This window comes from Crocodylus siamensis, chromosome 4 (assembly GCF_052110815.1).
Source record: "Crocodylus siamensis isolate JL-2025a chromosome 4, ASM5211081v1, whole genome shotgun sequence".
Taxonomy (NCBI): domain Eukaryota; kingdom Metazoa; phylum Chordata; order Crocodylia; family Crocodylidae; genus Crocodylus; species Crocodylus siamensis.
The window spans coordinates 92161319-92188621 of record NC_143398.1 but is presented as its reverse complement, the minus strand read 5'-3'; the positions used below and the strand labels follow the sequence as shown (position 1 = coordinate 92188621).

Genomic DNA, 27303 nt, shown 5'->3' with positions numbered 1-27303 from the left:
GCTTCATTGGTGAGAGTGCAGCCACACAGCGACTGGTCTCTGTAGGTCCTCCCATAGCTGGTTTTTGCCCCCCAGATCTGGCTCACAGGGAGCCCTACTGCCTCAATTCTCTCAGGGCACAGGGTGAAATTGACACCCCTGGGTTAGATGAGAGAGAGTGCTCTAGAAATTAAAGGATTACCACATTTACTCAAATTTAAGATGAGCCCCCCAAAATTAGAGTCCATATATGGAAAAATTATAAGTTATTAAGGATTTCTCTTTAATTCATCCCCTCCACTGCTGCAGCTAAATGACCAGCTGTGCATCATATGTTTGGTTTTTGTGTAATGCACAATTTTGCAGTCCTGTATCTCTGTACTTGCATGCTTTTTGGCATTTATGACTTGGCCTATAATTTTTCTCCAGGTTTTGCCATTGTTCACGTTGTATCAATACTTTGTTTCTGAAATTTGTCGGGACCCAGTTAAGTGTATTGAAGGAAGAATCCTCAAGGTAATCAAACAGATACTCTGGCTAATGCGTTATATTTTGAATAACCCTTTTATATAACTTTATTGTTAAATTAATTTGATTTACCTTTGCTCAGTATGTCTCATGGTGCTATGAACTGGAAAAGAAAATCTTATAGTTGAGCTGTTGTCAAGTATTACTTATCTCTATATGCATCTTGGTGGAGCTAGAGTACTTTATGAGTGTAATTGTTATTAATTGTCATTATTTATTATATCTTTTTAACACACCATTGTTAAGAACGCCCCTGTAGCAGACTGTATGCCTTGAAGGGCTGCAGCTCAGTTGGAAGCAGGCAGAGGGTGATTACAAGCCTGCCTGTATGGACTAGGTCAGCTGACAGTGATGATTGTTAAAAGAGAGTTAAAAAGCTGCTAGGGGGAAGCCAGAGAGCAGGAGAGGAGGACTGCAGGACTGGAGGCAGAAGTCCAAACCAGACTACTATCCCTGCATCAGACAGTGCACATAGCTAGGAGGAGAAATCAGGAGAGTTGACTCCTGGACAAGCCCCAAGCACCACGCCAGGGTTCCCAAGGTCTTCCCCAGCTTCCCTCCTCACAGCTGTTTGCCAGCTTTCTTTTAAAGCTGGCTTGCCACTTCCAGCCAAACCAGAAGCAGCTGGCTGCCCCTGCACATGCAGCCAGCACATGCTTTTAAATCATGCTGGAGGCTATGTAAGACTCATCCACCATTCCTCTAATATTGCCAAGGTGTCCTCCTGCTGGTGAGCAGCTCCTGTGGCCCTTCCTGGGCCAACCATTTTCTCTTTGGGGTTCAACAGCTTTCTCCTTGCTGGTCCCCACTTGGGACCTTCCAGGAGTGTGGGAGGTGTGCTCCCACAGTCTCTCTGTGGTCGTCACACTGTTTTGTCCACACATTCCAAGCTCATCACATGCACACCCTTCCCAAAACAGGAATTTTAGGCCCCTCTCTCTGGCCTTGTGTGTTGGTGCCACAGCATCTCATATCATGGAACAGTGTGGTAAATGCCCCCACTTTCCCAGGCTGTGTGTGTATCCATTGGCTTTGTTGTGTTAGACAGGCTGGCTGCTTCTGAAGGTTGAAGTAACTGTGTGTGTGAGACCCAAGCTTTTAAAAATCAATTAACCCCTCCTGCCCGTCCTAAACCATTTCAATGCATGCACATATAGATAGATATCTATAGCGATATCTATCTATAATATTATAAAACCCTTAGTCTGTTTGTCCATAACGCTTTATTTGCACTCTGATTGGTTGTCTGAAATAACCAATCAGAGCACTCCAAGAGCATTCTGGACAGGAGGCAGTGTTGGAGTGCTGCCATGATGGTGGGGGGACAGAGCTGAGGGTGAGGCCAGTGCTGCTGGCCTTGCCCCCCCCCCCGACTTCTTGGAGGTGGTGGTGGCAGGTGGAAAGAGCACAGACACCATGTGGCAGTGGGGTGGGGAGCTGCCCTGGGCCTGACAAGGTGGGGAGGGGAAGGGAAGAGCGGGCCCAGGCCCAGGCTCAGGCTCAACATGGCAGGGGGGAGGAGCGGGCCCAGGGCTGACATGCTGGGGTGGGGAGGGGAGGGGAGGAGTGGGCCCAGACCTGATGCAGCCAGGGAGTGGGGGAGCAGAGCCAAAACAAGTGGCGGGTGGGAATGGGGTAAACAGGCCTGGATGAAGGAAGGAGGTGGACACAGGGTTCTGCCCCCCCTGCTGCCCCCTCATCATTCTTGACCAGCAGTTTGCTGATATAGATATAGATAAGCCAATTCCCAAAAAAGCAAACCTTTAAATACCATTTTTAAGCCATCACAGGGCTTCACTTCCCCTATACCCTGCCTCTTTCCTCTTATACCCTGCCCCTTTCCTCTTAGGCCTGTGATGGAAATTCCTAGTTCATCTCTAATGGGGATGCTATCAGGGTCCAGTCTCTGAACTCCTCTGGATTTTTTAGTCTTTTGCTCACTGGCGCTGCTTCTCTTGCTGAATGCTTTCCCTTATGAAACTTAGAAACTCGTTTGAGTAGTCTTTAGATCAGTTTATTTATTATTCCCCTGGCCTTCCCCTCCACCATACTTCAGGCTTTACAAAATCAGTTCCCTCGGGGGTGGTGAGGTAAAGGCTGTACAGCTGTTCCTAATCACCAATCAGTCTCCTCTGCACCTCTTCTCAACTGCAATTCATTCACACTGATAAAGTAAATCATGGCTTATTCCTTAATCACGGACTCAAATTCATTCAAATTTCGTAAAATAATCACTTTTTCTTTGAGTACTGTATCACCATTTAGTTAGGCTGCATAAATCAGTCCTTCATCTTCATTCACTTCTCCTCATGCTTTCTGGGCAAATCTCTCCCTTGCCTTCTCCTGCCTTGGCACCACTCTCATTGGGTCCCATCCTCCCTCTCGCTACTGGTTTCTGCTGCCTGTTCTGGGGAATGTTTCCCTCTTTGCCTTGTCTTTAGGGTGGCCATAGAGACCCACACTGCCTGCTGTCTGCTTTACTTATGTTTTCCCAAGGCACTTCGGATCCTCATTCGGAGCTCATTTGGGCCTTGGTGGCTCCCACAGGTTTGGCTGCCTAGATCTTCTTTTTTGTCCAATCTATGCAGCTCCCAGTTTTTGCTGGTTTCTCTTAACTGAGAGCCCCCATCTGGCCTGTTCTTTAAATGGCCTGGTCTGCCTTCCAAGCCAATCAGAACACGTTCCCTGGGGCACCTGGTCCCGTGCCTCTGCGGCCTGTCTGTCTCCTGTGTTCCCCTTCTGGACCCTTTTTTTCCCCAGTGCACTGGGAACAGGCTGATATCCTGTGTCCATCCCAGTAAGTCCCTTGCTGCCTTGGCTGGTGCCATGGGTCTGGAACAGGGGCTTGACTCCAGCCCCCACTACACAGCCTTCTAGTGACAAGTCACAGCTGTGTAGGTTAGAGACTGTCAGAGAAGAAGTTTATACTTTAGATATGCCTGCTCCAAAGTTGAGCTAGCACTAACATCGGTCAACATTTGAGCAGCTCAAACTGCAATGTGTAACAAGGCCCTAAGACATACAGGATTGCTGTCTACCAGAAAACATTCTTCATTGTTTTGTCATTCTCAAAGGATCAAATCTACCTGGCAGTTTCACTTAATATATTTTAAAGTGAATAAAAGGAATAGCTTAGAAAAATCTCTAATTCTAAAACTTAGTCTCTTAATTCTTTACAGTTTAAAGTACTTACAGATTCAGGATTTTTTACGGAGGCCTTAAATGAACTGAGTCTGCTTAATCATGGAGAAAGAACTCCCTGGAAACTACCTACAGGCTGCAGACCTTTGGGGAAAAATATGGTAATATACATATATTTAAATGATCTATACCTTTTTATGCTACTAATCTATAGCATTTGGTTCTCTTTCATAAAATTGAAAGGATCCAAAATTTTCACATGCAGCATAGCCATTTATACTTCCTAAAAGCTTCTAAGGTCCTTGCCTCTTTCAGTGTGCAGTTTAGATATCTGGCATTGAATGAGAATATTTATATCTTTGTATATAACTTACAAGTAATACATAATATATTATAATACATTATGTAATATGTAGATATTTCATTGTACTACCTCTCTGCATGTGGGTTGTAGAGGGAGAACGGTAAAGTCATTTCACTGTGTTGTTGAGAGAGCTTTGCTCTAGGTTCATGGTAAAAGCTGGCTCCAGCAAACCTCATTGTTTGGTCATTTAGGCTGGGGAGTCAAAGATGGCTAGATGTGATGATGCTGGTTGCATTGTTGCCTTGTGTACTGTTGCTACAGAAAGTATCAATTAGTACACCACATTGGGTGTGTCTATACAAGACACTGCATTACCATGCCCACCTATGCCCCTGCACAGTAGCAGTGAACTACTGTGCAATAGGGTCAGAAATGATCAGTAGGGTCAGTATGCCTACAAATGTTCAATAGGGTCAGTATATCTAGACTTCCAAAAGGCCTTTGATCTAGTATTCCACAATGTCTTTGTAAGAAAATTGGAGGATTGTGGGATTAACTCCAAGACAGTCAGGTGGGTGAGAAACTGGCTGCAGGATAGGACCCAGAGGGTTGTAGCGAACGGATCTGTCATCCTGGCGAAGTGGGCAGCGGTGTCCTGAACGGGTCAGTGCTCAGTTCAGTACTTCTCAACATCTTTAGTAACAATTTGGATGTGGGGATGAAAAGTTCACTGGCCAAGTTTGTGGACAACACCAAGCTATGGGGAGGCGCGGTCACACGTAAAGATAGACTACAGATACAGGCGGACCTAGACAGGCTAGCAAGTTGGGCAAATTGGAATCTGATGAAGTTCAGCGTTGAGAAATGTCAAGTGCTCCACCTCAGGATGAGCTGCCCCCAACACAGCTGCAGGCTTGGCAGCACCAAACTGACTAGCACCACGAATGAAATGGACCTGGGGGTAATAACAGACCACAGTATGGATATGAGCTGTCAGTGTAATGCTGTAGCCAGTACGACAAATAATACTCTGGCATGCATCAATTGATGCATCTCCAGCAAAACCAAGGAGGTGATTCTTCTGCTCTACTCAGCACTGAAGAGACCACAGCTGGACTACTGCATCTAGTTCTGGGCACCACATTTTAACATGGACGTGGACAAGCTTGAGAGAGTCCAAAGAAGAACCACCCACATGATCAGACCAAGCCATAAGGGGAAAGGCTGAGGGATTTGGGACTCTTCAGCCTGAAGAAAAGAAGGCTGAGAGGCGACCTGGTTGTAGCTTACCACTACACTAGGGGAATACACCAAGGGCTCAGTGAGCAACTATTGACCGGGGCACACAAGGGGAAAAACTGGGAGTAATGGCCACAAACTCCTGGAAGACCAATTCAAGCTCAACATTAGGAAAAACTTCTTTACAGTCAGGGTGTCCAGACTGTGGAATAAGTTCCCTCCAGAGGTGGTGCAATCACTTACCCTGGAAATCTTCAAGAGCAGACTAGACAGTTACCTTGGTGGGGTCACCTGACCCCCAGTTATCTTTCCTGCTTGGTGCAGGGAGCTAGACCCAATGATCTTCCAAGGTCCCTTCTGGCCTTACAATCTATGAATATAAAAATCTTCTAAAGTCCAAGGTGAATATTTAATCATTTCTTCAGTTACTTTGTGTCATGAAGCCTATGCAATGAGTACAGCAGATGTGATATAGAAAAATAGTATGTGATCATAAAATTTAAGACTCTTAGTGAAATCCTAATTGTATTTAAGTCAAAATTCCATTGCGGTGCCCAGTTTTCACCCTTCTTTATAAAGCCAGCAGAGGAGAGTGAAAAATGTGTGCACAAAATTGATTTTGTCGTTTTCTGATTGTGAAATATTTTATTTGTAATTTTAACTTTCTTTTAAGTTAGTCACTTGCAGAGCTTCCATATATATTATATCTATGTGTGTGTTATATACACTGTATATGTACTGTATGTAGACACAGTATATTTTCTTGCATACAACAGTTTTTTGCAGTTGTACTACAGGAGAAGCTTGTAGCCCTTTAGAAGGACTGTTTTCATCTGCAATTTGGTTAGTCCCAAAAGATGAGTAAAAAATAGTTTTATATACCAAAGGGGCTCTGAGTTCCCTGCAAGTTTTGTAGTACTTTAACAGTCCTCTTGTTCTAAAGTGTTTTCTTCCCTGGTTGCTATGTGAAAAATGCATACAAGCTATAGTGGGAAGAGAGTAATTGCAAAGAAAAAGTGAAATGGACTAAGTAGGATGCAAAGTAAGGGTAAAATTACATGTTACACCTAGACCAGACTAAATCTGTGGAAAGTTAAGTGGTATTAAAGTTATAATGAGCAGTCTAATGTTAAGGGTTAATACCGTTTCTTGTCTGCACAGTTCTGATTTACCACTAGAAGGCTGGCAAGCAGGGGTGCGGCTAGAAGACAGGACACTTGGGCTCTATCCCTGCTCTGGTTAGCAGGGAGGGGGCTGGAAGAGGTGTTTTGCAGCAGCAGGAGCATGGAGTTGGGAGGTGAAGAGGCATAGGGGCTGTGGCTTTCCTTTGCAGACCACCATCCTGGGGTGGAAGGTGGGGGTAGAGTCCTCCACCACTCTCGACCTGACTCCAGCCCCACAGAGCAGCCCTCTTCCCTCCCCCCCCCAGGATGGGAATGTAGAGGCCTGCAGAAGGAAGTCATAGCCCACATACCTGCATGGCTCTGCACCTCCCAGCTCCATGCTCCTGCCCTGGCAACCCCAATCCTGGTGCTGGCAGAGTCCCGCCTGGTCCTAGGTAGTACCACACCCTAGGCCAGGGGTGTCCAACCTTTTTGAATGTGGGGCCAGATCACAAACTTTTTATCATCTAGCGGGCTGGCAAGCCATATTCAAAGACCTCACATCAGGTGAGTAGTGTCACATCAGGAAGTGATGTCATGTGACTTCTGACACCAGTGAAGTTGCAGGAAGCGACAATGAAATGGGTCTGGAAATGTGCCTAGGGAAGTTGTGGTTTTCAGAAAGTATGTATGTTTGGTATGGCTTAGGAACAGGACATCATTTTTCTGTGCAGGGGTTGGACTAGATTAGGGCTGCCCAGCTGACTACGTGCAGGCCACATATGGCCCGCAAAGGGCCAGGATGTCACCCGCAGTCTACATGGGGTCTACAAGCAGTTAATATATAAAGCATGGTCTGGGGCAGCCACCTCTCCCACTTCTGTACAAGGGGGAAAGGCCTGGGGGGTGGGGAGGAGTGGTCCATGTCCTGCAAATATAGCTTGCATGGCTGAGGATGGTGGTCTGCATGCTGCTGGAGCAGCCCGTGCAGTGAGGGGGTCCTAGGGGCCCACCCCCACACTGTGCAGCCTGTGCAACACATGCTGGTGTCATCTGGGGCCCACAGCCTCAGCAGATCTGAACAGCCCTTGGCTAGATTATCCTTGAGACACTTTACTAACTTGATCATGGTCATTGTGGTTAATTTAAATAGAAATTGTAGGCATATACTGCAGAGACATGGAAGAGATCTCAAAGATAAGCTAGTGTAGGGCTGTTCAGATCTGCTGAGGCTGTGGGCTTGAGATGACACTAGCATGTGTTGCACAGGCTGCATGCTGTGGGGGTGGGCCCCTAGGACCCCCTTACTGCACAGGCTGCTCCAGCAGCATGCAGACCCCCATCCTCAGCCATGCAGGCTATGTTAGCAGGACCTGAACCGCCAAGGAAGCAGCTGGACATAGAGTGCCTCTGGACCGGGCTCCTCCTGCCTCCCAGCCAGCCCGGCTCCGGCAACCGAGTGCCCCAGAGCCTGGGCCTGGCCCTGAGGCACCCCCAGCTCCACATGGGAACTTACCTTGTGTCGCTGTCCACCACGCATGCAGTCAGGGTGTGGGCCATGCTGCAGCTCCCCGGCCATGCTCCAGGGCAAGGGGCGGAGCCAGAGAAGAAGCTGTGTGGGCTGTCTCCAGCTCGTCAAGTCAGGCATGGCTGGGGCAGCCCCGTGGTGCGCAGCCCTTGGGCAGCGGCAGCAGGACCTGGCTCACTAAGCCTGGCCCCATGGGGGTAACCAGCTCCTCTCCCCTCGCTGCTGGCTGGGGCCCACAGGCCGGCCCTGCCCGCCTCACCTCGCTGTGGCTCCACGCTTGGCAGCGGCTCTGTGCTCGGCCATGGCGGCAGCGGCTCCGTGCTCAGCAGCAGCTCTGCGCTCGGCCGCGGTGGCAGCGGCTCTCCATGGCTCTGCACTCGTCCGCAGTGGCAGCAGCTCCGCTGCGGCTCCATGCTCAGCAGTGGCTCCACTGCAGTGGCGGTGCCGCCACAGGCCACATAAAATGGCTTGGTGGGCCGCATGGCAGCCCGTGGGCTATATGTTGGACAAGCCTGCCCCAGGCAGTAGTTTAGAAGGGTGCTAGTAACTCCTTCACACAAACTCCATGGGGTTATGGGTTAACAGACTGCATTTCCTTCAAGCATAAGATACCACTGTTACTTTCTAGAGGGTACAAACATAACACATCCACATTTTTTAAAGAAAATCATTGCTATATAGCAGTATTTTTTGTGCTCATTCTGAAAACCATCTCAATTCAGGACAGGCCTTGTACATGTACTTAAGCCTCATTTAAGTGTTAAGATGCTACTTCAGTTTTCTTCTCCCCCCTTTTCCATTAATTAGCAGCTCACATATTCATTGTTACATTTTGTTTAATTACAGGCCTTTCAGAAATTTGATCCATCAAAATCACTCTTGTCCAGTGTAAATTTACAGGTAAGAAAACACTTTCCCATCTAAAGCTTTGTCTCTGAAGCATACCATGCTCCTATGCCTCCTAAACCAGCAGCAATGAAGCCATGCCCACTTGACACTGCAGGTAGCCTAGTCAGGGTGGAGTTATTAATACTCTCACGTAACAGAGCTGAGCAGATGTTGTTACACTTCTTCTGGTGGAGGCAGTGTGCACAGGGCAGCTTGATATGTTCACAGAGCTAAAATGTTAAAACAGCATGACTATGTACCTTTATGGCATCAGTTAGACATTTCAGGAACTGTAGGGCTTAGTTTACTTTGTAATGTATAGTTTCTATATGACCTTGCATTTTCTGTTATATTCGCTGTAAAAACTTTTCTTTATTATTATAATAAGGGACATTCTCTAGCACTTTAATATTAAACTTCACAACAGACTGTGCAGGAAATTAATTAGTGCCATAATCACCCACTTTTTTTTCATTGTGACATAAAAAAATTGTGAGTTGACCAAAGTAGAGGACTACCCCTTTAGGTTCCATTATGAGATCTGATTTCTAGTATATATACCTCCTTGTGCTACTGAGAACTTCCTTTAGTTTTGTTATTCCTTTCAATACTATTTCACAAAATTTTTTAATGGCAGCTGAAATCCATTGTGGGAGGGAAAAAAAGGAAAGGTCACAAAATCTATAATCTAGTTAATGAACAGTCATGCCTAATGTTAATGAAAGATGCATGCTAACTGTTGATTCATTTTCTACTTTTTTTTTACTTTGTCTCCCTACTGCTATATGAAAGACCTACACAGATCACAGGGGAAAATAACTAACTGAATGTGCAGGAGAAATAATGAAGCAGACTGATCATAAAAAATGTACTGTAAACAAACTGAGAAGAGAGAGAAAAAAACTATTTTCCCCCGATGAGTTCATTGATTTACAGTTAGTTTGTGTGTTGTTTGTAATAATCAAAGTGTAGCAGACAGAAGTGAGATTTCTAACTGGCTAGTTTCCTTTCCTTAAAAAGCTTATTTAAAAATGTTTTATGTCAGTTTGAAGGTACATGTGCAATCTTCAGTTGGTAATTGAAACACTGGCTCAAGATCTCTCCTTTCTTGGGTCTGCTATGCTGTGGTGTATGATTTTTGGAAGCCATTTAAGCTTTCCTGCTTCTAAGGTTACTCATCTAGTATGAGGCTATTAAATTACTTGAAGAGTGTTTTGTGACTTTAATTAAACTATTTCTGTTCAGTGTGATTGTTTGAAGAAAGGGCTATATAATTGCCCCCAAAAAGTATGTGTGTTTTTCTTTCTTTGGAGATGAGAAGTAGGTGTTTAATGGAACCAGGGTTTCACCCATCTTTTTAAGGCAATGGAAGTTTGCCATTGACTTAAATGAGATCAGGAATTCACCTCTCTATTGGACAATTTTCTGCTGATCCCTAGTGTTGATGTATTGCGCAAAAATGTTATATTATGAGGTCAACAGACAGAGCTGTTATACATTGCTTTTTAAACTGTATATAAGCATTGTAGAGTGTTAGTAAGCAGATCTCAGAAGGGACCCTCAGTGATTCCATGGGTATTCTTCTGCTGCAGTCAAGTCATCACTTTTCTCTGTCAACTTTTCTGTGTCCATTTTCCTATCTGAGAATCAGGGATGGTAATACTTACTTCACTTCAGAGGGCTGTAGTTTGTGAGGGGGAATGCTAACAAATTATAATTATTAAGAATAATAGAAAAGGAATCATTTACAAATGAGGAGTTATTGTCTATTTTGTGGAAAGAACATTCCATTATTAGTTTTGTGCTGCAGATTTGGTTTGGGGCTTTCTCTTGAAGAGGGGGGTGAGGTAGACATGGTGCAAATAATAGAAGTTTGTTTCATGGCTTAACCTTTCTAAGGAGGGTGACTTTTTTGTGGGCGGAGTTTAGATTTGGGGTTGAGAGTTCTGAAATAAAGGTTATTTGTGATCACCTTTGTTCAAAAGACTTCTGTATGCAGTGTTAATAATAGTAATAGTAGTGATAACAAAGTAACACTAAGGCTAGGGACATAAGTTACACATAAACCAGTTTAAAACTAGTTTAAATCTGTAATAGAAACTGGTTTAAACCTGTAACAGGACAGAAGGTCAGTGCACATAAACCAGTTTCAAAATGACCAAAACTGGTTTAAGATAAACCTGGTTGAATGTAGGCCTCAGACTTAACTGATTTGGGCCAAACCGGTTTATGGAATGTCTGTCCCAGACCCCTTCCTGGTTTAAGATAAATCAGAGACCCCCAGCATCCCAGCATGCTTTTCAGCCCTGGCCTGGGCTATGCTGTCTGCTTCAGAGACCAGAGCTGGCCCTGCCCCTCTGCTCTTTAGCTGGAGCAAGGGTGAGAGCATGGCCAGGTGGCCAAGAATGGCCGCCGGAGGCAAAGGGGGCAGGGGGGTGTTTATTTTCCCCCTCTGCCCCTGGAGGACCCCAGCTGGGGGCTGCCTGACCAGGGTGGAACAGCCTTTGTCAAGCATTCCCTTCCCCCGCCATTGGAGCGGCAGGGGGTGTGGCCAGCCCTGGCAGCAGCCTCAAGTGAACACAGGCGGAGGAGGGCTTAATTCCCTTCTCCCTCTCCTGGCCCATTGGCATGGAACCCAGCCAGGGTATGTCTAGCTTTTCCCCCCTGTTTGTGGCTCAGCACAGTCTGGGACCCCCAGAGCCTCCCTCCAAGCCAGGGGGCAATCCTGCTGTGCCTTCCCAGCTACTGGGGCTGGGGTTTCGCTTGGGGCAGCCCAGAAGCAAAGGCCAGATTGTGGAGGAGGGAAAGGAGCAAATGGCGCCAAGCCCAGGTGCGGTCATGCAGAGGGATTGCGGCGGTGGTGGCTCCATCCTGGATGTGAGCCCGCCAAGCAGAGGGAGCCAGAAAAGCGGCTCAAGTGTATCTGCACTAGCCTGGGGAAGAGCTGAGCATGCAGCTGGGGGAGCAGCTCCTGCCCTGTGGCTCCTTCTATCCACTGGAGAGCAGCGCCAGGGCTGGCCCCGGCCCTTGCAGCAGCACACACAGTGCAGATTTGCTGCCTCAGTCGTAAGTGCTACTACCTGCATCTCGCAGGCTGCCAGGCACTGACCTGGGCCTGCCGTGCTCGCTCTTCTCCTACCTGGAGATGGCGACACAGCATGGCGCCATGTACTAGGCACCGGGTGCTACCTGTATGTCTTCCCCACTGCTGCCCTGACCATACTGGTAGGTGCTGCCAAACTGCAGCTAGCCACTGGGTGGGAAGTGGTAGCGGAGAAGCTGTAGGGGTAGCACCTGGTTCCTGGTATACAGGGCTTTGCTGTGCCTTCAGCTTCCCTACTGTCGCTGTCTGGGATGTGGCCAGATGCCAACCCGGTGTGGCCCCCGAGGTGAAGGGAGCGGGGAGGGGATATTTATTCCCCTCTCCATCCCCTCTCCCACCAAGGGACTACAGCCGGGGTTTGGCAGCCTTGGCCACTGCCTCTGCCACTTGCCCCCAGCTAGGCAGACCCTGGCTGGGGTTCACTGGGAGGAAAGGGGAGGGAGGGGGCAGTAAACTGCCTCCCTGGCCCCTTTGCCTCAGGGGGGCATGCAGGCTGATGTCTGGCCTACTGCTGGAGCAGTGAGGGGAGCAGGACCCTGATGGGGCAGCAGCCCCTGTCATGGTGTCCTGGGGAGAGCATTCACTTTTGTATTCACTTTTAGTAGACTAACCTGCAAAGATTGAATCAACTTGGGCTTGGGCTTTTTAAATGTTTGTCCCTAGTAGAGTATACCTAGACTCACTGATTTCTCCTCCAGTTGGAAACTGGCCTGCAAAGCCCTGGCACATGCTTCCATGGGGCACATTATGTTAGGGAAAAGAAATAGCAATTTTTCCAAAGTGGCTACCATCTTATTACTCTGTTCTAGTTGTATCTGTTTGTATCTTCACCGACATCATTATAAATAGAGTTATGGCATTTCTGTTTTCAAATGTAAATACCTTGTAATTTCATGTTAATTCAATTTATTACTTTTGCTGTAGGTGCTAGAAGACATTTTCAATTGGAGCCTACCTCCAGCCATGATTTCAATATGCAACAAGGATCTCATGAATAAATTAACTTTGGCCAAAATGCATTTCATCATTCGTCTTTCTGCAACAATAAATAGTATTCCTGAAGAAGTGATGAAAACAACCTATGTTATAGATAATACCAGTTTTAAAAAGCCAGGCAGAAGCATAGACTCAGGAATAAGAGGTGAAAAGTTTGCCCGTCATTTGTCATTCAGTTTGTTATATGTACACGTTTATTATCACTTTTAACAGCTGTATCTGCATTATGTTGACATTTTAAACAGTACACATATTTCCTTCTGCTGAAAATGAAAATGGGTTAATTTTTTTAAATTTAGAAAATTCAAACATTTAGGTTTCAAACTTTAAATTAAAATTCGTATTTTGATTTTATTCGAGTTAGTTTTTATTATATGTTTTCATACTTCTATTAATGATTTTTGTTTCTTTTTCTTATGGTTTTTAATGCTTTGTACCGTTTTAACATGTCTCAATCACTTTCATCTAAATGATGTCCCTTTTCCATCTAGGGAAATGATTGGCTCTCTCTGAATACCTCAACAGTAAACCTGTACCTGATAATGCTCAATAAGTCTTGTACTTTTTTCAACGTATTTAGGTTGCTTCAGTTATTGGTTCTATTAATTATGTGTGTTGTGGTAGTCCTCAAAATTTGTTAGAGCCTTTCTAAAAACAAAAAACAACTTGTGGCTCAAAGACAACACTATATAAATGAATATAGAGATTATATAGATTATGTGGATAATCTTTATATAGATTAATATAAAGAAGGGGTTACTTACATGAACAATAGCATGGACAAAGTCAGATGTGTATTTGTTCCTGGGTTGTTTTCCTCAGTTTGTTTTTTAAATATATGTAGTATTCCGAATTTCCCTTGTTGACATGGACTTGTTGTTTTCATCACAGGAGTGGTTCTTTACATGAGGGAGGGTTTAATCTTGCCTATTTCCATCCCCCCCATCAATGTCTGTTGCTTACAATTGGCTCAAGTCCCTCTTCATTAGAACTTAAGTCTGTCATAAAAAATACAGTCAGCATTGAGCATCATTAATGTCCATTCCCTAGGATGAGATAAGGTATTTAAATCCATCAGTTGCATTTAACACTTCTTCTCTTAAGATATATGTGAACCTCCAGACTTAGAGACCTATAAGTGCAGCTCATTGGTATGAAATGCAAAAAATTTGACATGGTAATAGAATAAATATGAAAATTGATTCATATTGAATTAATATGAAAATTGTTGATTACTTATTAGATATTGAGGGAAAAGGAAAAGAGAATACACTCGTCATATTATTGAGAGTAATTTGCTTAATTGTACTCCTGTGTCATTTGAAGCTTCACTTGTAATTTAATTATCACCTTTTGCTTTTACAAATTTCATTTGTCAGTTAATGCTGAACTGAATTCACAAAAACAGGAACAAAGCATCACAACTGTGCAACTTGTTAGATGTAAAGATGAATTGAACATGGCCATGCTCAAGGTAATTTTTATTAGAAAAATAAACTTAGGAAATAGTTCATAAAATATAACAAATATTTTCATTATTGCAGAAATTTTACTGGGAGGGATTAGATAACTTGCAGAACTGGAAATTTTTTCAAAAATCTTTTCTAGGTCAGTGGTTCTAATCTGACCCAAGTTGCTAGTGATTTTAAGTAAAATCGAAGATGTTCAGTTTGTTCTGTTGAATGATTTTTGGTGGTGACAGTTTCCTTCCTGCAAAACATCTGTCCACAACATAAGAAAATACTGTTACAACCAGATGCTAAAATGATTGTTCCAACAAAGAGGTTAAGGACTGGCTTGGATTTGTGGGTTGAATCCATTCTCAGAGACTCCCTCTGTTGAACATGCTTAAGGCACAATACGTTCTATGGATAAACAGAAATTAATTCTGTAGCACCTGGCATTAGCGAGAATAATTCCATCATCATTTTGAGAAGTTACAACATCAGGAATAAGACTAGGTAAAATAAGGTTCCACATTTTCTAATGTAATTTACTGAGTCCTTGACATCCATTTACCATAAATGCTGCCTGCTTGAATACAGCTAACTCAGTAAAAAAAAAAAAGCTAGAATAATGGATAAAGATGAGTTGTCATTCTAGTGAAAGTGTCAGTGGGTTATTCTTTCATTCCACTTTTTTATTTTCTTCCTAAAACCCTTTATTCTGAAAATCAGACTACTGTTAATTAGCTTCTCTAATTGCCAGTCACTTATCTTGCATGTTAAATGCTTCATGCTTCAGGTTTAGCCTAGAATAAGTGCCAATGTAAGGAGAAATTATCCCACATATATTAACTGTTTTTTTAGAAGCATTTGGTATAAGATAGGACTGGGGTGGTAACCCAGTTAAGCAACATCCGTGTTCCCAAGTCATACTATATCATAGCATTTTATACAATACTAAGCCATAGTATTGTAGATGCATACTGAAAAATATGCCATATATAAACTTCACATGAGTTACATCTGGGCTTTTCTTTTCAGAGTCTGCAGAACATTTAAATTTCATAAGACAATTCTGAATCTTTCATCATTTCCTTTTGGGTAGATTTTTAAGTAGGACTCTGTTGTGTTGATTTTTGGAGTTCATCTTAGAAATTCATTGCACATTTTGAGTGTTTGACTTTTAACTGAACTTTTCCTAAAATTGTCAGGTTCACAAGTTGTTTGTTTAAAGAGAATTTTTTTAAAAATTTTTTAAATTTTCCACGCTCCTGCAGCTCTATTTGTCTGGGTGCCTATAGACTACTTTTGAACTTTCAGGGTACATACTATATAGGCTAGGTAACAGACATTACACATAATGCACATTAAGCAGGCAGAAAGTGCTTTAAAGCTATAATTGAACAAATTTTCATGGTTCTTAGAGCACTTTAAAAATGGTGGCTTGCACTCTAAGTTAACCCTTGATGATTGTGTACTAATCTAAAACACTTTTTATTGGAGAATTTTATTGAATGTCTTTTCAGATCCCATCATGAGTTAACTTAGAGCATGATCTCTGCCATCCCAAGTACCATTATGCAGGGCTGTGCTCTAGCCTTGGGAAGAGCTCATTTGCTGTGCCTGAGCCTGACTTGGCTCTGCCTTTTCCAGTGTCAGTGACCCTAATCAGTAACATCCTCTGATTCCAACCCAGTGTGCAACCTGGTTAGAGAGTGGGGGAGGGTTGGGAACAAAGGTGGGGGGCAGTCTTCGCAGCTGCCCTGACCCTGTAGTGCACTACAGCTTGATGGGGGTGGGTTGTGGGGGAAGAGCTCTGGAGTCTCTCTCCCCACAGATGCCCAGGCCACTGCTGCTTGGTGGTAAGGGTGGGGGAAGGCTGCAGTGGAAGGGCCCCTGGGGTCTCTCTCTACAGCTGCCACTCTCGGGCCGTTCCAATGCGCAGCCCAGGTGGGAGGGCTGTGGGGAGAGGGGTCTAAAGTCTCTCTTCCTCCAGCCACTGCTGACAGTTGCCAGCTTGCAGGGCAAGTGGGGCTGCAACTGAAGAGAGGGGCTACTCCAGCAGCTTCCTGGGAGGTGTGTGGGAGTGCCCCCAGTGGCCACTGTCGGCAGGCTCTGAGCCCCCACTGATTTGAACAATGAATGTCTGTTCGGTTTGCTCATGCTCTAACTTATAGCACTTTAAGTAAAGCACGATACAGCTCTTCCACCAGGGGCTTTTTGAGCATCTTAGCTATAGGTATACATTCCAGAAAAATTAGAATATAATAGAAGGTTTCTTCCAACATGAAAAATAATTTTATTTTCTTTACAACTGAAGATTTCTAACCTATTATACTAGTATATAAAGACTGTTATATAAAGAAAGGAATAAAATGTTTAACTGATTTCTCTAATTCTGTTATGCTATTTAGCAGAATGTTTTGCAAGATGTACTGTGTGTAGTCATAATTTATAATAGCACCAAGCATAGAAAAATATGTAGTGTTGCATTTAGTATATTGAATGTATAACTGCAAAAAAGGAAAATGCTTATAGAAATAGAAAATTGTATTCATGATTATGTATTTCAAAGTATGGAAAACAGATGATAGCAGAGTAGAATAGTTTTTTAAGTAACTTTTCATCTGTATTATTTCTTGAAATTACATACTGTGATATTCTGCTCTTAGGGTTTTTTATTGACTGAAGCTGAGAAAAAGCTTAACCATCTTGTAACAAACATACAGAATGAATATGACAGGAAGAGTTCTCAGTTTTCTGCTGTTGAATTAGAAATTGTTGTTGAAGCGAAGCTTCAAGTTGCAGCTATCTCTCAGCAGAGACATCAAGCAGCTTTCAGGTAAATAACTTCATGACCAGAATTCATTGCAGCTTGTAGCATGTAAGATTAAAAAAACTCAAGCCCAACAGCCCTTATTTTCAATCACCTCTGCTTTAAAAGATGCTCAAATATTTCAAACCTTAGAAACTGACCAAAAATAAAAACAGTAATTTACTATGTGTATGGCAGCCTGGTTTGTTTATTAAAAAAAAATCATATAGCAGTTGCCCTATTCAGCATGTTTGTGATGTTGTATAACATAGTATTTTTAAAAAGTCGGGTCTTTAGTGTTTGTTGAAATAAGGATCTGAAAATTTTAGCAAATGCCTCTCTACATCTGGTATACTTCTCATGTATGCAGGATACTCTAGACACTATAGAAAGTATCTTCCTACATTTGATATGCTTCTAATATATGCTGTATACTCTTGGCAGTATAGAACCTTGTTTAATTTTAAAGCGTCTTTGTGTCATTGAACTAAGAGAACATTTTTCACTAATTTTAACTTTAGTACTTTACATATTTATATCTTTATACTAATTTAACCTTTATTGTATTTCAGTAAGTTGCACTGAGTATTAATTGCACTACTGTATACTTGTATATTTTTTAAAAGAATAAATGAAAATGTGTAGAATTATGATTTGTCACATTGCTCTTGAATTTATAAATCTGCATAAAATAGCTCTGCTTCACTTGAAATATATGGGACACACTAAACATATTAATTCATTATAGATATTTCTGTATACTCTTCTATATATGATGCTAATGGTTCATTTGGGAGAACGTTCTTGTTTATTATAATTGATAGTATGGAATCATATAGATGAATCTATTTTTATAGGAATTATAATGCTATTATAGTATGTTTGTGTAATACAGTCTTCAATTTATTGCAATGTATAAGTTATGTTATAATTTAACACAATTGTCTAATAAAAAAATCTAAGAATACTTGAGGTGGAGTAGGTTGCTGAGTAGAGGCTTAAATTTAGCAGATTAACCATTTGTAGACTTATCTCCAGTATTCTACTTTATTTTTCCATTCTCCCAGTATCACTATACTGGGCATGTGACTCACCTTCCTGGTATTCTGACACTTGCCTATCATCCAGCTGTATTCTCATGCAGCCTTTAGTCACAGCCTGCCAAGAGCACAGTTGTTTCCTCAATATGCAGAATAATACTGATTGTTCTCTGGACTCATCTAACACTCCATCTTCAGAATACTGTACAGACATTCACTAATTAACTCAAGTCATTAGGATAGCACTGCTGCATGGCTTTTCAGCTGAATTTTCTTTGGCTTATTTAAAAGACGGTGGAGGTTTCCTTAAAATCAGGGCATTAAGGCTATGATTACTTTCTATCGGGTTTAATAAGGCAATTAGTAAAGATAGAAAATGAGAACCTGAGGATCGCCTACAGTCCTACATTTCTTCTTCTGAAATCTTTGTGGCTTGCTATTCCTGTCAAGGCAGATTAATACTGCTGTAATTTTCTCCAAGAGGAAAAAAAAAGAAACCAGTGGGCAATGACCTCTCTGTTTTTGATTGATATGTTGATTTTATGAAACTTTTGTCAGTCCACTAAGACTGCAAGGTAATCTAAGCAAGCTAGTTTAAGTACCAGAAGTAGTACACCTGCATTAGTATGGCACTGTGTCGACACTATACTCCTAATTCTTGGGTTAATGCTAATGCAGCTATACTACTTCAATAGCTGAGCTAGCTTGGAAATCTTTGCACTGCACTGCACTTCGCTATGTAAACATATTCTAAGTGTGGTGTCTCTCTTTGCTTACATCTTGCTTCAGATATGCAGCCCTTTTTACAGTCTTAAAAGTCCTTGTTTATCAATATCCATTTTGTGGGCTGTCTTCTGGGCTCCCGTACATGGTGATGAGTGTTTAGTGGAACTTGGATATCAAAGTTTCAGTTGTCCGTTTGAGTAGACAGGCGGGCAGGAAGTCCTTTTTTTCTTTGCCATCCATGGGAGCTGTTGGTATCTGCCACAAATACAAATGAATATTCTGATTATTGCCTCAGGAAAGCTGAATGTTTCCTGCCCGTTTTGGAAATCAAAACTATTCATGATTTTATAGAAATGTATCTAGTGCAATATATGAATGTTTGAGCAGCAGTGAAAGTGTTAGAGGCAGTTGAGTTTCCAGATTTTGATCATTTTGGCTGCTTACAGATATGGAGCAGGGGAAGCAGCACTTTAATTTCAGCTCGGTGCGCCCCTATGCCGAACACAACGCATGGCCAGAAGAGGCATCGCAATGCCAGTTTGACCTGGTCCGCCCAATGTCTGCATCCCTCAGCGGGGCTTTTTGGTGCTTTTACGTAATAGCTGATTGAATCAGCTATTAAATAAAATTACTGAAAAGGCCTGCTGAAGTGTGTGATCTATATAAGCATTGGGTGAGCTGAGTCAAACTGACATGCTTCCTCTTCTGGTAAAGCACTGGGGTTTTTTTTTTCCATGTCTGTCTGTTTGTCTACCAGCATCAATGAATATTTTGATTATTTCCTCGGGAAAGCTGAATGTTTCCTGCCTGACTGGAAATTGAAACTTTTCATGATTTTATAGAAATGCATCTAGTGCAATGTTTGAGCAGTGGTGAAATTGTTAGAGGCAATTGTGTTTCCAGGTTTTGATCATCTTGTCATTTTTCTAATAGTGCTGATACAGTGATGTAGGTATTTTGTCAAGGGAAATATATAGACACATTACTCTTGTTGACAGGAAAAATGAGTCACAAAAATTTCATCTGGAGAAACTTCCACTTTACAGTTTCTCTGCAAAACCTTTATGCCTGTGAGAAACTTTATGCACAAAAGCAATCCATTGAACTCCCATTATGTGAAGTTTCCTATTTCCTAGCTAGGTAGAAGGTAAAGCAGTGTGGCAGCTTTTGAAACTCACTGGTTTAGAGAAGCATGGACTTTTGTAAGCAACAGCTTGCTTTGTCAGATGCTATGAGGAAAAAGCTACAAAAGCTCTGTTTCCTAGTTAAAGATCTTGTCCATCTACAGATAATATTCAGATTTTCTCCTTAGGCAGTTGCACATTGCAGCATCTAAAAAGTAGGTGCCTGGCCTCAGGGGAATGATTCAAAGAAATAGGCTTAGGCATATAGGACATTATCACACGTGCTCTGGGGTGGCGTTGTGGGGGAGGGAGGCGGTTGCTTTAATTAGAGTGCCTTTGAGAGCCATTCACTGACCTTTAGTTAAAGCACCCCCACTGTCATATTGAAGCATGAGGATGCTGAATACACATGACACAGAGGCTGCTGGAGCATGCTAATTAGCATGCTTCATCAGACTCAATTAATTGAGTCTGTTCCAACATTTGCTAATTAGCATGTTTTGGAGCAGATGTCCAGCATGTGTACAGGTGCCCATAGTTTCCTTATACAGTCTACTGGGAGAGTTAGAAATCACAAAGGACAATTCAGAGAGTCCAGATGCTGAGCAAGAAGATACTAGAAGGTGTTAGCCCATCTTAACTCACACTTCTCTCTGGAACTCAAGTGCCTGAGCCCTCTTCTAACTGAGCAGGATTCTAACAGTGCATACCTTTGACACAAAATCCAGATGATTAAAGCATTTGCATAGGAAGTGGGAGACTTGATTCCTCTCCCCCTTGCCCTTGCCCTGCCACTCCATTCAGAAGAGGTTCAGTTCTTTAAACACTAGGTCATAGAATAGAAAGGTGCCTCCATGTCTTCTGCTGGAGCTGAGCCACTGAGTAGCCAAAGCTGCAAGGATGATGGGGACAGAAGAAGAGCATGTGCAGGGAAGTCAAATATCCAGCTCATGTGCTGAATCTGTCTTGTGGAGATGTGTCATCTGGCTCACAGGTTAACTTGGAATTTGGGGGTTTGGAAAGTGAGAGAGACCCTTGAAATCCAGGGTACAGGGTCCCATTAGGGATGCATCTAGGTGGCAGGGGTGTAAGTGATGGCTGTGTTAATCCCTGTTGGCTCCCTGAGATGACATAATGCCCCTGGCCTACCACCACTGCTGCTCACCCTGGTGCGAGAGGTGAATCCAGAGGGGCTTTTGAGGAGCCCTTTGATCCGGATTTGGACTGGTATTTGACTCTATATGAAATGATTAGAGCTAACTGGCATAAATAAAAAATTCTCGGCTTGCTGACTCTATATTCTAAATCAATATTTAAATGTGTAAGGTAGAGTAGCCTGGTTTTCAGAAATGCTTCCTGCTCACAGCTGAAGTTAACTGACATTGTGGGTTCTCAGCAATTCTGAAAAGTAGGCTGGTTTTACTGAAGTGCATATGTATAGATTTTAGATGGTTCTGTTTGCCATCTTATGCACTGATACTGGTTATATATCTTTTTAAAAAGTTTCTGCAGTATTCTATTGCACTTATCTTGCATCTCCTGTAAATTTTACACGTTTTCTCTGCAACTTCTTTTTATGGTTTTTGTTGTTGTTGTTGCTAAGCCTATTTATTTTGATTTTGACATGTTGAAATTAAATGCATTTTAATTTCAACCATAACATCTGACTCAAAGGTGCTCAACTCCTGGCCCATGACCTGAATCCAGCCTGCAGGGCTCCTTACAGGCCTGGAAATTTGGCAATGGGTGAACAGGGGTACCACTCCAGTGCTGTCAAATTTCCACACTTGTGGGGAGCCCTGAACCTAGCACACTGGATTGGGTGCCTGATCCCAGCGTGCAGTGCCAAGGAAGTATGGTACCAGGCCCCTGAATGCTAGAAATTGGGTGGGGGCTAATCTAAGGCTAATCTTGGTGTGCAGAATCAAGAGAGGGCAATGCCAGGCCCTCAGGGCCCAATTTGTTGGATAGCTCTGCTCTACAACAAGAATCTTTTTTGTCATAACTTTTTGTGATTCAGTGTGTACTGCTTTAATGGAGCATCTAATTCCTAAGTAGACAGATTTCCAGTCACAAAAATCAGAATCACAAGAGATAAGAGGCCAAGGTCTGAAAGGACATCCAATTCAATTTCTCACCTCTCCTAGTTGTCTGTCCAATGCAAAGTAGGCAGACATAGGCAAGAAGATGTGAATAATTTTAGACTTCTGCAGTCTGTGCTGTCTGTTTTGTGCATAAATCTAGGACTTTGTCCTCCAGGACTGTTAATCTAACGCTTTTCAAAAGCAGTAAATTCACCTAGAGCATGATTCCCATTTATGTTATGGCTCTTTGCAGTGCTTTGGTGGTATAAAGAGGCCTTGAAGTAGCTGTAAATTATACGTATTCTCACTTTAAAGCAGCTTTATGTTGCCAGAAATATTAGAAGAGGCCCTAGTGCTAATAAATAATCTGGCTCATAATTTTTAAACAATTAATGCATGGAATAGTTTTGTGACTTCCAGCAAGGAATTGTGCCTTTATCATTGACTGATGGTAGCACAGAAGATTTTTTTTCCATTGTTAGGTTGTTTTGTTTCCATGAGCAGAAAATATGCAACATCACGGAAAAGTAGTAAAACTTCAGGAAGGTTTTGAAAGCTGAAAAAATACTGAAAGCAGAGGCTGGAAAAATATTCAACTCATAATGTGAAAATATGGCACTAGTAGTAAAGTTGCTTATAACTGCAATGCAGAAGAAAACTGGAGATGGCTGTTGAAAGGAGAATATTCTATGGGGGCTAAGAATCTTTTTAGAAAAGATTTTCCCTCCTAAATTATTTTCATTTTTTTTCTTGTTCTAAAAACCATTTTACTAACAAAATGTGGAATTTCTATGCTAACAGTTGTTAGAAATTTCTTTTCAACCATAAGGTATCAGTGTGTACATATAGCTGCTAAACTTACGGGTTCTGTTGACTGGGGTTAGGCTGATTTAACTGTCTACCTGTGCAGGCATTTGGAGAGTTTAATTTGGTAAAAAAAAAAAATGGTGCACTCAGTCTAAGATAGTATACCACAGGAGGTGCACTAACTTAGATTGAGTTCTCCTTATAGCCTAACTGCTGCACAGGAATCTCAGCTTTCATTTTGTAAAAGTAAGTTTTATAGCCATTGTGATTGTAGAGGAGAGCTTGGAAACGTGACTTAAATGCAAACAAAAGGCTCAGAAAGAAAAAGAGCTTATCATTCACTGTTTAAAAAAAAAAAAAATCTCATGGTATTTGGGGACCAGACTCATTTTTTAACATTTGGACTTGGTTTTTTTATAGAGTACTAGGTCTTGGAGTGCATGTATGCAATATAGTGTGCCCGTATGTGATAACTCACACTTACAATCACCCTTACACATAGATAGGATAACTCGTACTCACATATACATGGCTTAACGCTTTATTATACTCTTAGTTCAGATTGGTCCACACCTTGCAGGAAGCCCTGGCCACCACTGGACTCAGTTCTGGCTACTGGACCATAATAACCATGCTGTGGACCTGACGTTCTGGCATTTTAAGACCAGAGTTTATGGGTACTCAGAATCTCCAGGAGGGTGAACTGATGATGCAGCTGACCCAAGCATCACACAACTGTGACTACTAAAGACTTTACCAGGTTTAGTCCTGATATATGACCCTGAGATAAATCCTTCTTAAGGAGTTAATAGAAGGGTGAAGTCACTGCTAGGTAATAGGCCTAGGTGAAGCAGCAAGTATTTGCTTTGGATTCAGCCAAAGCAAATTCAGTGATTTGATTCAGTGATTTGAATCACTGTCTCAGTTTGATTTGGCTGATTTGGATTTGGAGATTTGGTGCTGAGTCAGAGACTCAGCTGTAGACTATAATGGGGGATCACTAAAATACCTTTAACTTTGTCCTTTATTTTCAGATTCAGATGAAAACAGCAGTGATGGTAGCCCCTTTCTGAGGGTATGAAGCCTGCAGGGGTGAAAGTGCACCTCAAACTATTGAAAGCAAAACTCATAGCACTTGTGTGTGTTAAGGCAAAGTGGGATGAATGCAGTGGGGATACTAGCCCCTTGTGTGGGCATGAGGCCTGCCAGGTTTCAGGCAGAGTGGTGCAGGGGTTTCTGTGAAAATGCACCTTAAGATTCTGAAAGAAAATAAAATAAATAGGTGTGAAGTGAGGAGGGTAGCACTCACTCCATCTGCACGTGGAACTTGGGGAACCCCAGCAGCAGGAGGTTCACCTTCAGAAACACCAGCTGCTCCACCAAGCCAGAATCCAAGGAGGTGCGGTGGGGTGTCACAACATCACCAACAATGCTGAACACCCTCTCGCTTGGAACACTGGTCAGTGGACAGAACAGGTGTTCCCAGGCAACTGTGGTCAGATCCTGCCACACCTGGCTGTGGGTTACCCAATGGATCCAGGGGTCACAGTGCAGCAGCTCCACGTCCTTGGTGAGATAGGTAGCCATGAGGCCTCTGTGCTACCTGCCTGATGGTGGGTTCTGGTGCCTCTGGACTCCAACATTGAAGCCATGCCCATGGCCCACATTGGCAATGGCTGTGGTAGAAGAGATCAGCTTGTGGTTGGAGTGGTGGCATGGAAAGGTGGATCCCCCCCTTCCATGTCCCTCTGCCTCTGCCCTTCTGCTTCCCTGACTCTGTTCACCAGCACCTCCATTCAATGATTGAGGGTTTTGCTGCTGGAGATGCTCTCTCACTGGACTGCAATAGATCCAGCTATTTTTTGTTACCCCCAGCCAGGAACATTGATCCTGTGGATCATTTCATTTTCAAGCTCCTTCGCTATGGGGATCACTTGTCTAAGGAGGGCTTTGCCAGAGCTGAGGCTCTTGGTGGCCTCGAGGAATGGCTTGAGTACCACCAAGATCTGGGAGATGGTATCCCACTCTGTTTTTTCAAGTGGGCCACTGATCCCAATCTCCCTGACCCAAGGCCATCTCATGGATGGCCTTCTGTTGCTCAACCCGCCTTTCCAGCATCAGGTATGTGGAGTTCTGCTGAGTCACCACATCCTGCATGATTTTGTGGTGCGGGATACTCAGCTCCACCTGTGTATCCCACAGCATCTTTCCCCGCTTGATGCTCCAGTGGAAGTAGCCCACCATCTTCCTGCATTTCAAAATGAGCTGGTTGGTAGTGACAATGCCGTCACTGGGAGCCCTGTCGCCTTCCAAGGCATCCCTGACTGCAAGGTGGAACTTCTGTGCCACACAACGGATGTCAACAAAGTTGGCATCACACATCACCTTAACCATATTGGCCCCATTGCTGGTGAATATGAACCCATGGGTGAGCTTGTCCTGCCCAATGAACCACCTCTGCACCATGCGGTTTGTGGCCACCATGATCTCCCTTGCCATGTGGGACTCATTCATCACCTCCACTTGAAGGAAAGTCCACCAAAACCCTGACTGATTGCACCAGTTCCCTGTGAGTGAGAGGTAGGTATAATCTCCCCCCTGGCTGCTCCAGATGTTGGAGGTGAAGTGCAAGGCTACCTGTGGCCCTGCCTTGCGCAGCTCCTCCCTCAAGTACTCTCTGCATGCTTCATACAGGGAGGGCACCACTGCCCTGCTAAAGATGGTGCTTGCGGGCACTTGGTATGATGGGGCCATGAGCGGCATGAACCGCTTGAACCCTGGATGCTTAACAAAGGAGAAGGGCTGGCCATCCAGAGCAAGCATCTCTCCAGTGCTCTGGGTGACCTTGGTTGCCCTTGCAACGTGCCCCACCTTTGTCTGCGGCTTTCCCTCACCTCTCCAGGGTGGCCTGTCCCTGCTTTGGAGGGATGGGGGCTTTGGAGCAAGCGGGGGACTTCCCTTCGGGCACACTCCCACTGGTGCCAGGCTGAGGAGGAAGAAGGGCAAGGGGGTGCTGCCTCCTGAGATGCAGCAGCATCACTGTGGTGGCAAAATGTTTTACGTCCTTGCCTCATCTGATCTGCCTTCAGCAGTGCTGGCAGGTAGTATACCTGGGATCATCTGCCACCTCAAAATGATACCTGCTTCTGGGTTGAGGGTGGGGATCCTGCCTTATCCCCCTCTTCACTAGGCAGAGGCACAACAAGAGGAGGAGCTGAGCCACCTGCCCCCACAACCTTCTCCAAAGTGCCTTTCACAGAATCAGACCTGCCTCTAGGGGAACTTTGAGGGGTGTGGAGCACAAACTCAGATTCCCCCTCCTTCCCCAGAATTTCCTTTGCTATGGTCCTCAGCTCCTCTGCTTCCAGATCCAGCTCCTCCTCTGGCACTGGAAGACTCAAGCTGAAATTGGGGTGGAGAATGTCATGCTGCTGCTGGGTAGTGGTAGTGGTGGTGCAGGTGTAGGCACTAGTACCACCTTGCTCCCACTAGCAACAGAAAACTCTTCGCTGCCAGGAAAGAGGGTGCATCTGTGTTTGGGGCGGGGGGAACTTGCAGCTCTCCCTCTGCCCTATCTCCCTCCCCTGCCAGAAAAGCTGGCACCTGCATTTCCAACACGCTTCATAATGTTTGGCGTGCTGCAAAAGGGGTGTGTGTGTGTAATATGTTGTGCTTTCCTGCACAGTGATGACACACTGTCAAGGAAAACACAGATTTCTTTTTGTGGGGGAAAATAAGACTGACTAACAAGAACAAATAAGAAGGTTTTTGAGAGAAGAATAGTTTGAAAGAAATGGATAGGGATAACGATAGGGATTGAAGGCACGGGTAAGTAGTAGGGCTGTGCGAAGCTTTGGTCCCTGATTTGATTCGGCCCGATTCAGTGGCCGAATCTCCAAATCGAATCAGGAAACTGATTGATTCAGAACAATTTGACAATTCAGACATACACACAGCTTTAAATGTTTTTTCTATCTACCTCAACATACCAGGCAGCTCGTGAATGCTGAGATGCTGGGGCAGATGGAGTGTCCCACAAGAGCGTGTGTAGGGTCCCCGGTGTGGTCAGCAGCTGACCCACAAATGGATCAGTAGTAGCTGTATCTTTGAGAGTTGTGCTGAGTTGCTCTTTGGTATGTTAGATTAGGTAAAATTCCTTCCTGGGACGTGTCAGATGGCAGGTGGGGAAGTAAAAACCTTTCTTGTTGTTCTGAAATGAAATTTAAAATCCAAAATCTGCTAAAATTCAGCATCTTCCATGTTTCAAGGATGTACTTGGTAGCTGTATTGGTCTGAGATGAGAAGAAATATAAAAATGTAGAACTCTTGGTTCCACCATGATGCTTTTTATTAGACCAACTGGGAAATTGCAAGTAAAAGCTGGACCCAGGGGGATAGCTTTCCATCTCTAGCGCTCTCTGTGCAAAAATGAAGTTTCCTACCTATGGAGACT

The 27303-nt window shown here is 43.7% G+C and overlaps 1 protein-coding gene across 1 annotated transcript in view; it reads left to right on the top strand.

Annotated features, from left to right (window-relative positions):
- CFAP54 (cilia and flagella associated protein 54) overlaps positions 1 to 27303 on the top strand; it is a 247897-nt gene that overhangs the window by 147672 nt on the left and 72922 nt on the right. The window contains exons 48-53 of the mRNA XM_090042868.1: positions 409 to 495; positions 3687 to 3809; positions 8669 to 8722; positions 12738 to 12954; positions 14189 to 14283; positions 16927 to 17096. Coding sequence (XP_089898994.1) covers positions 409 to 495; positions 3687 to 3809; positions 8669 to 8722; positions 12738 to 12954; positions 14189 to 14283; positions 16927 to 17096 — 746 coding nt within the window. The remainder of the gene's footprint in view (positions 1 to 408; positions 496 to 3686; positions 3810 to 8668; positions 8723 to 12737; positions 12955 to 14188; positions 14284 to 16926; positions 17097 to 27303) is intronic.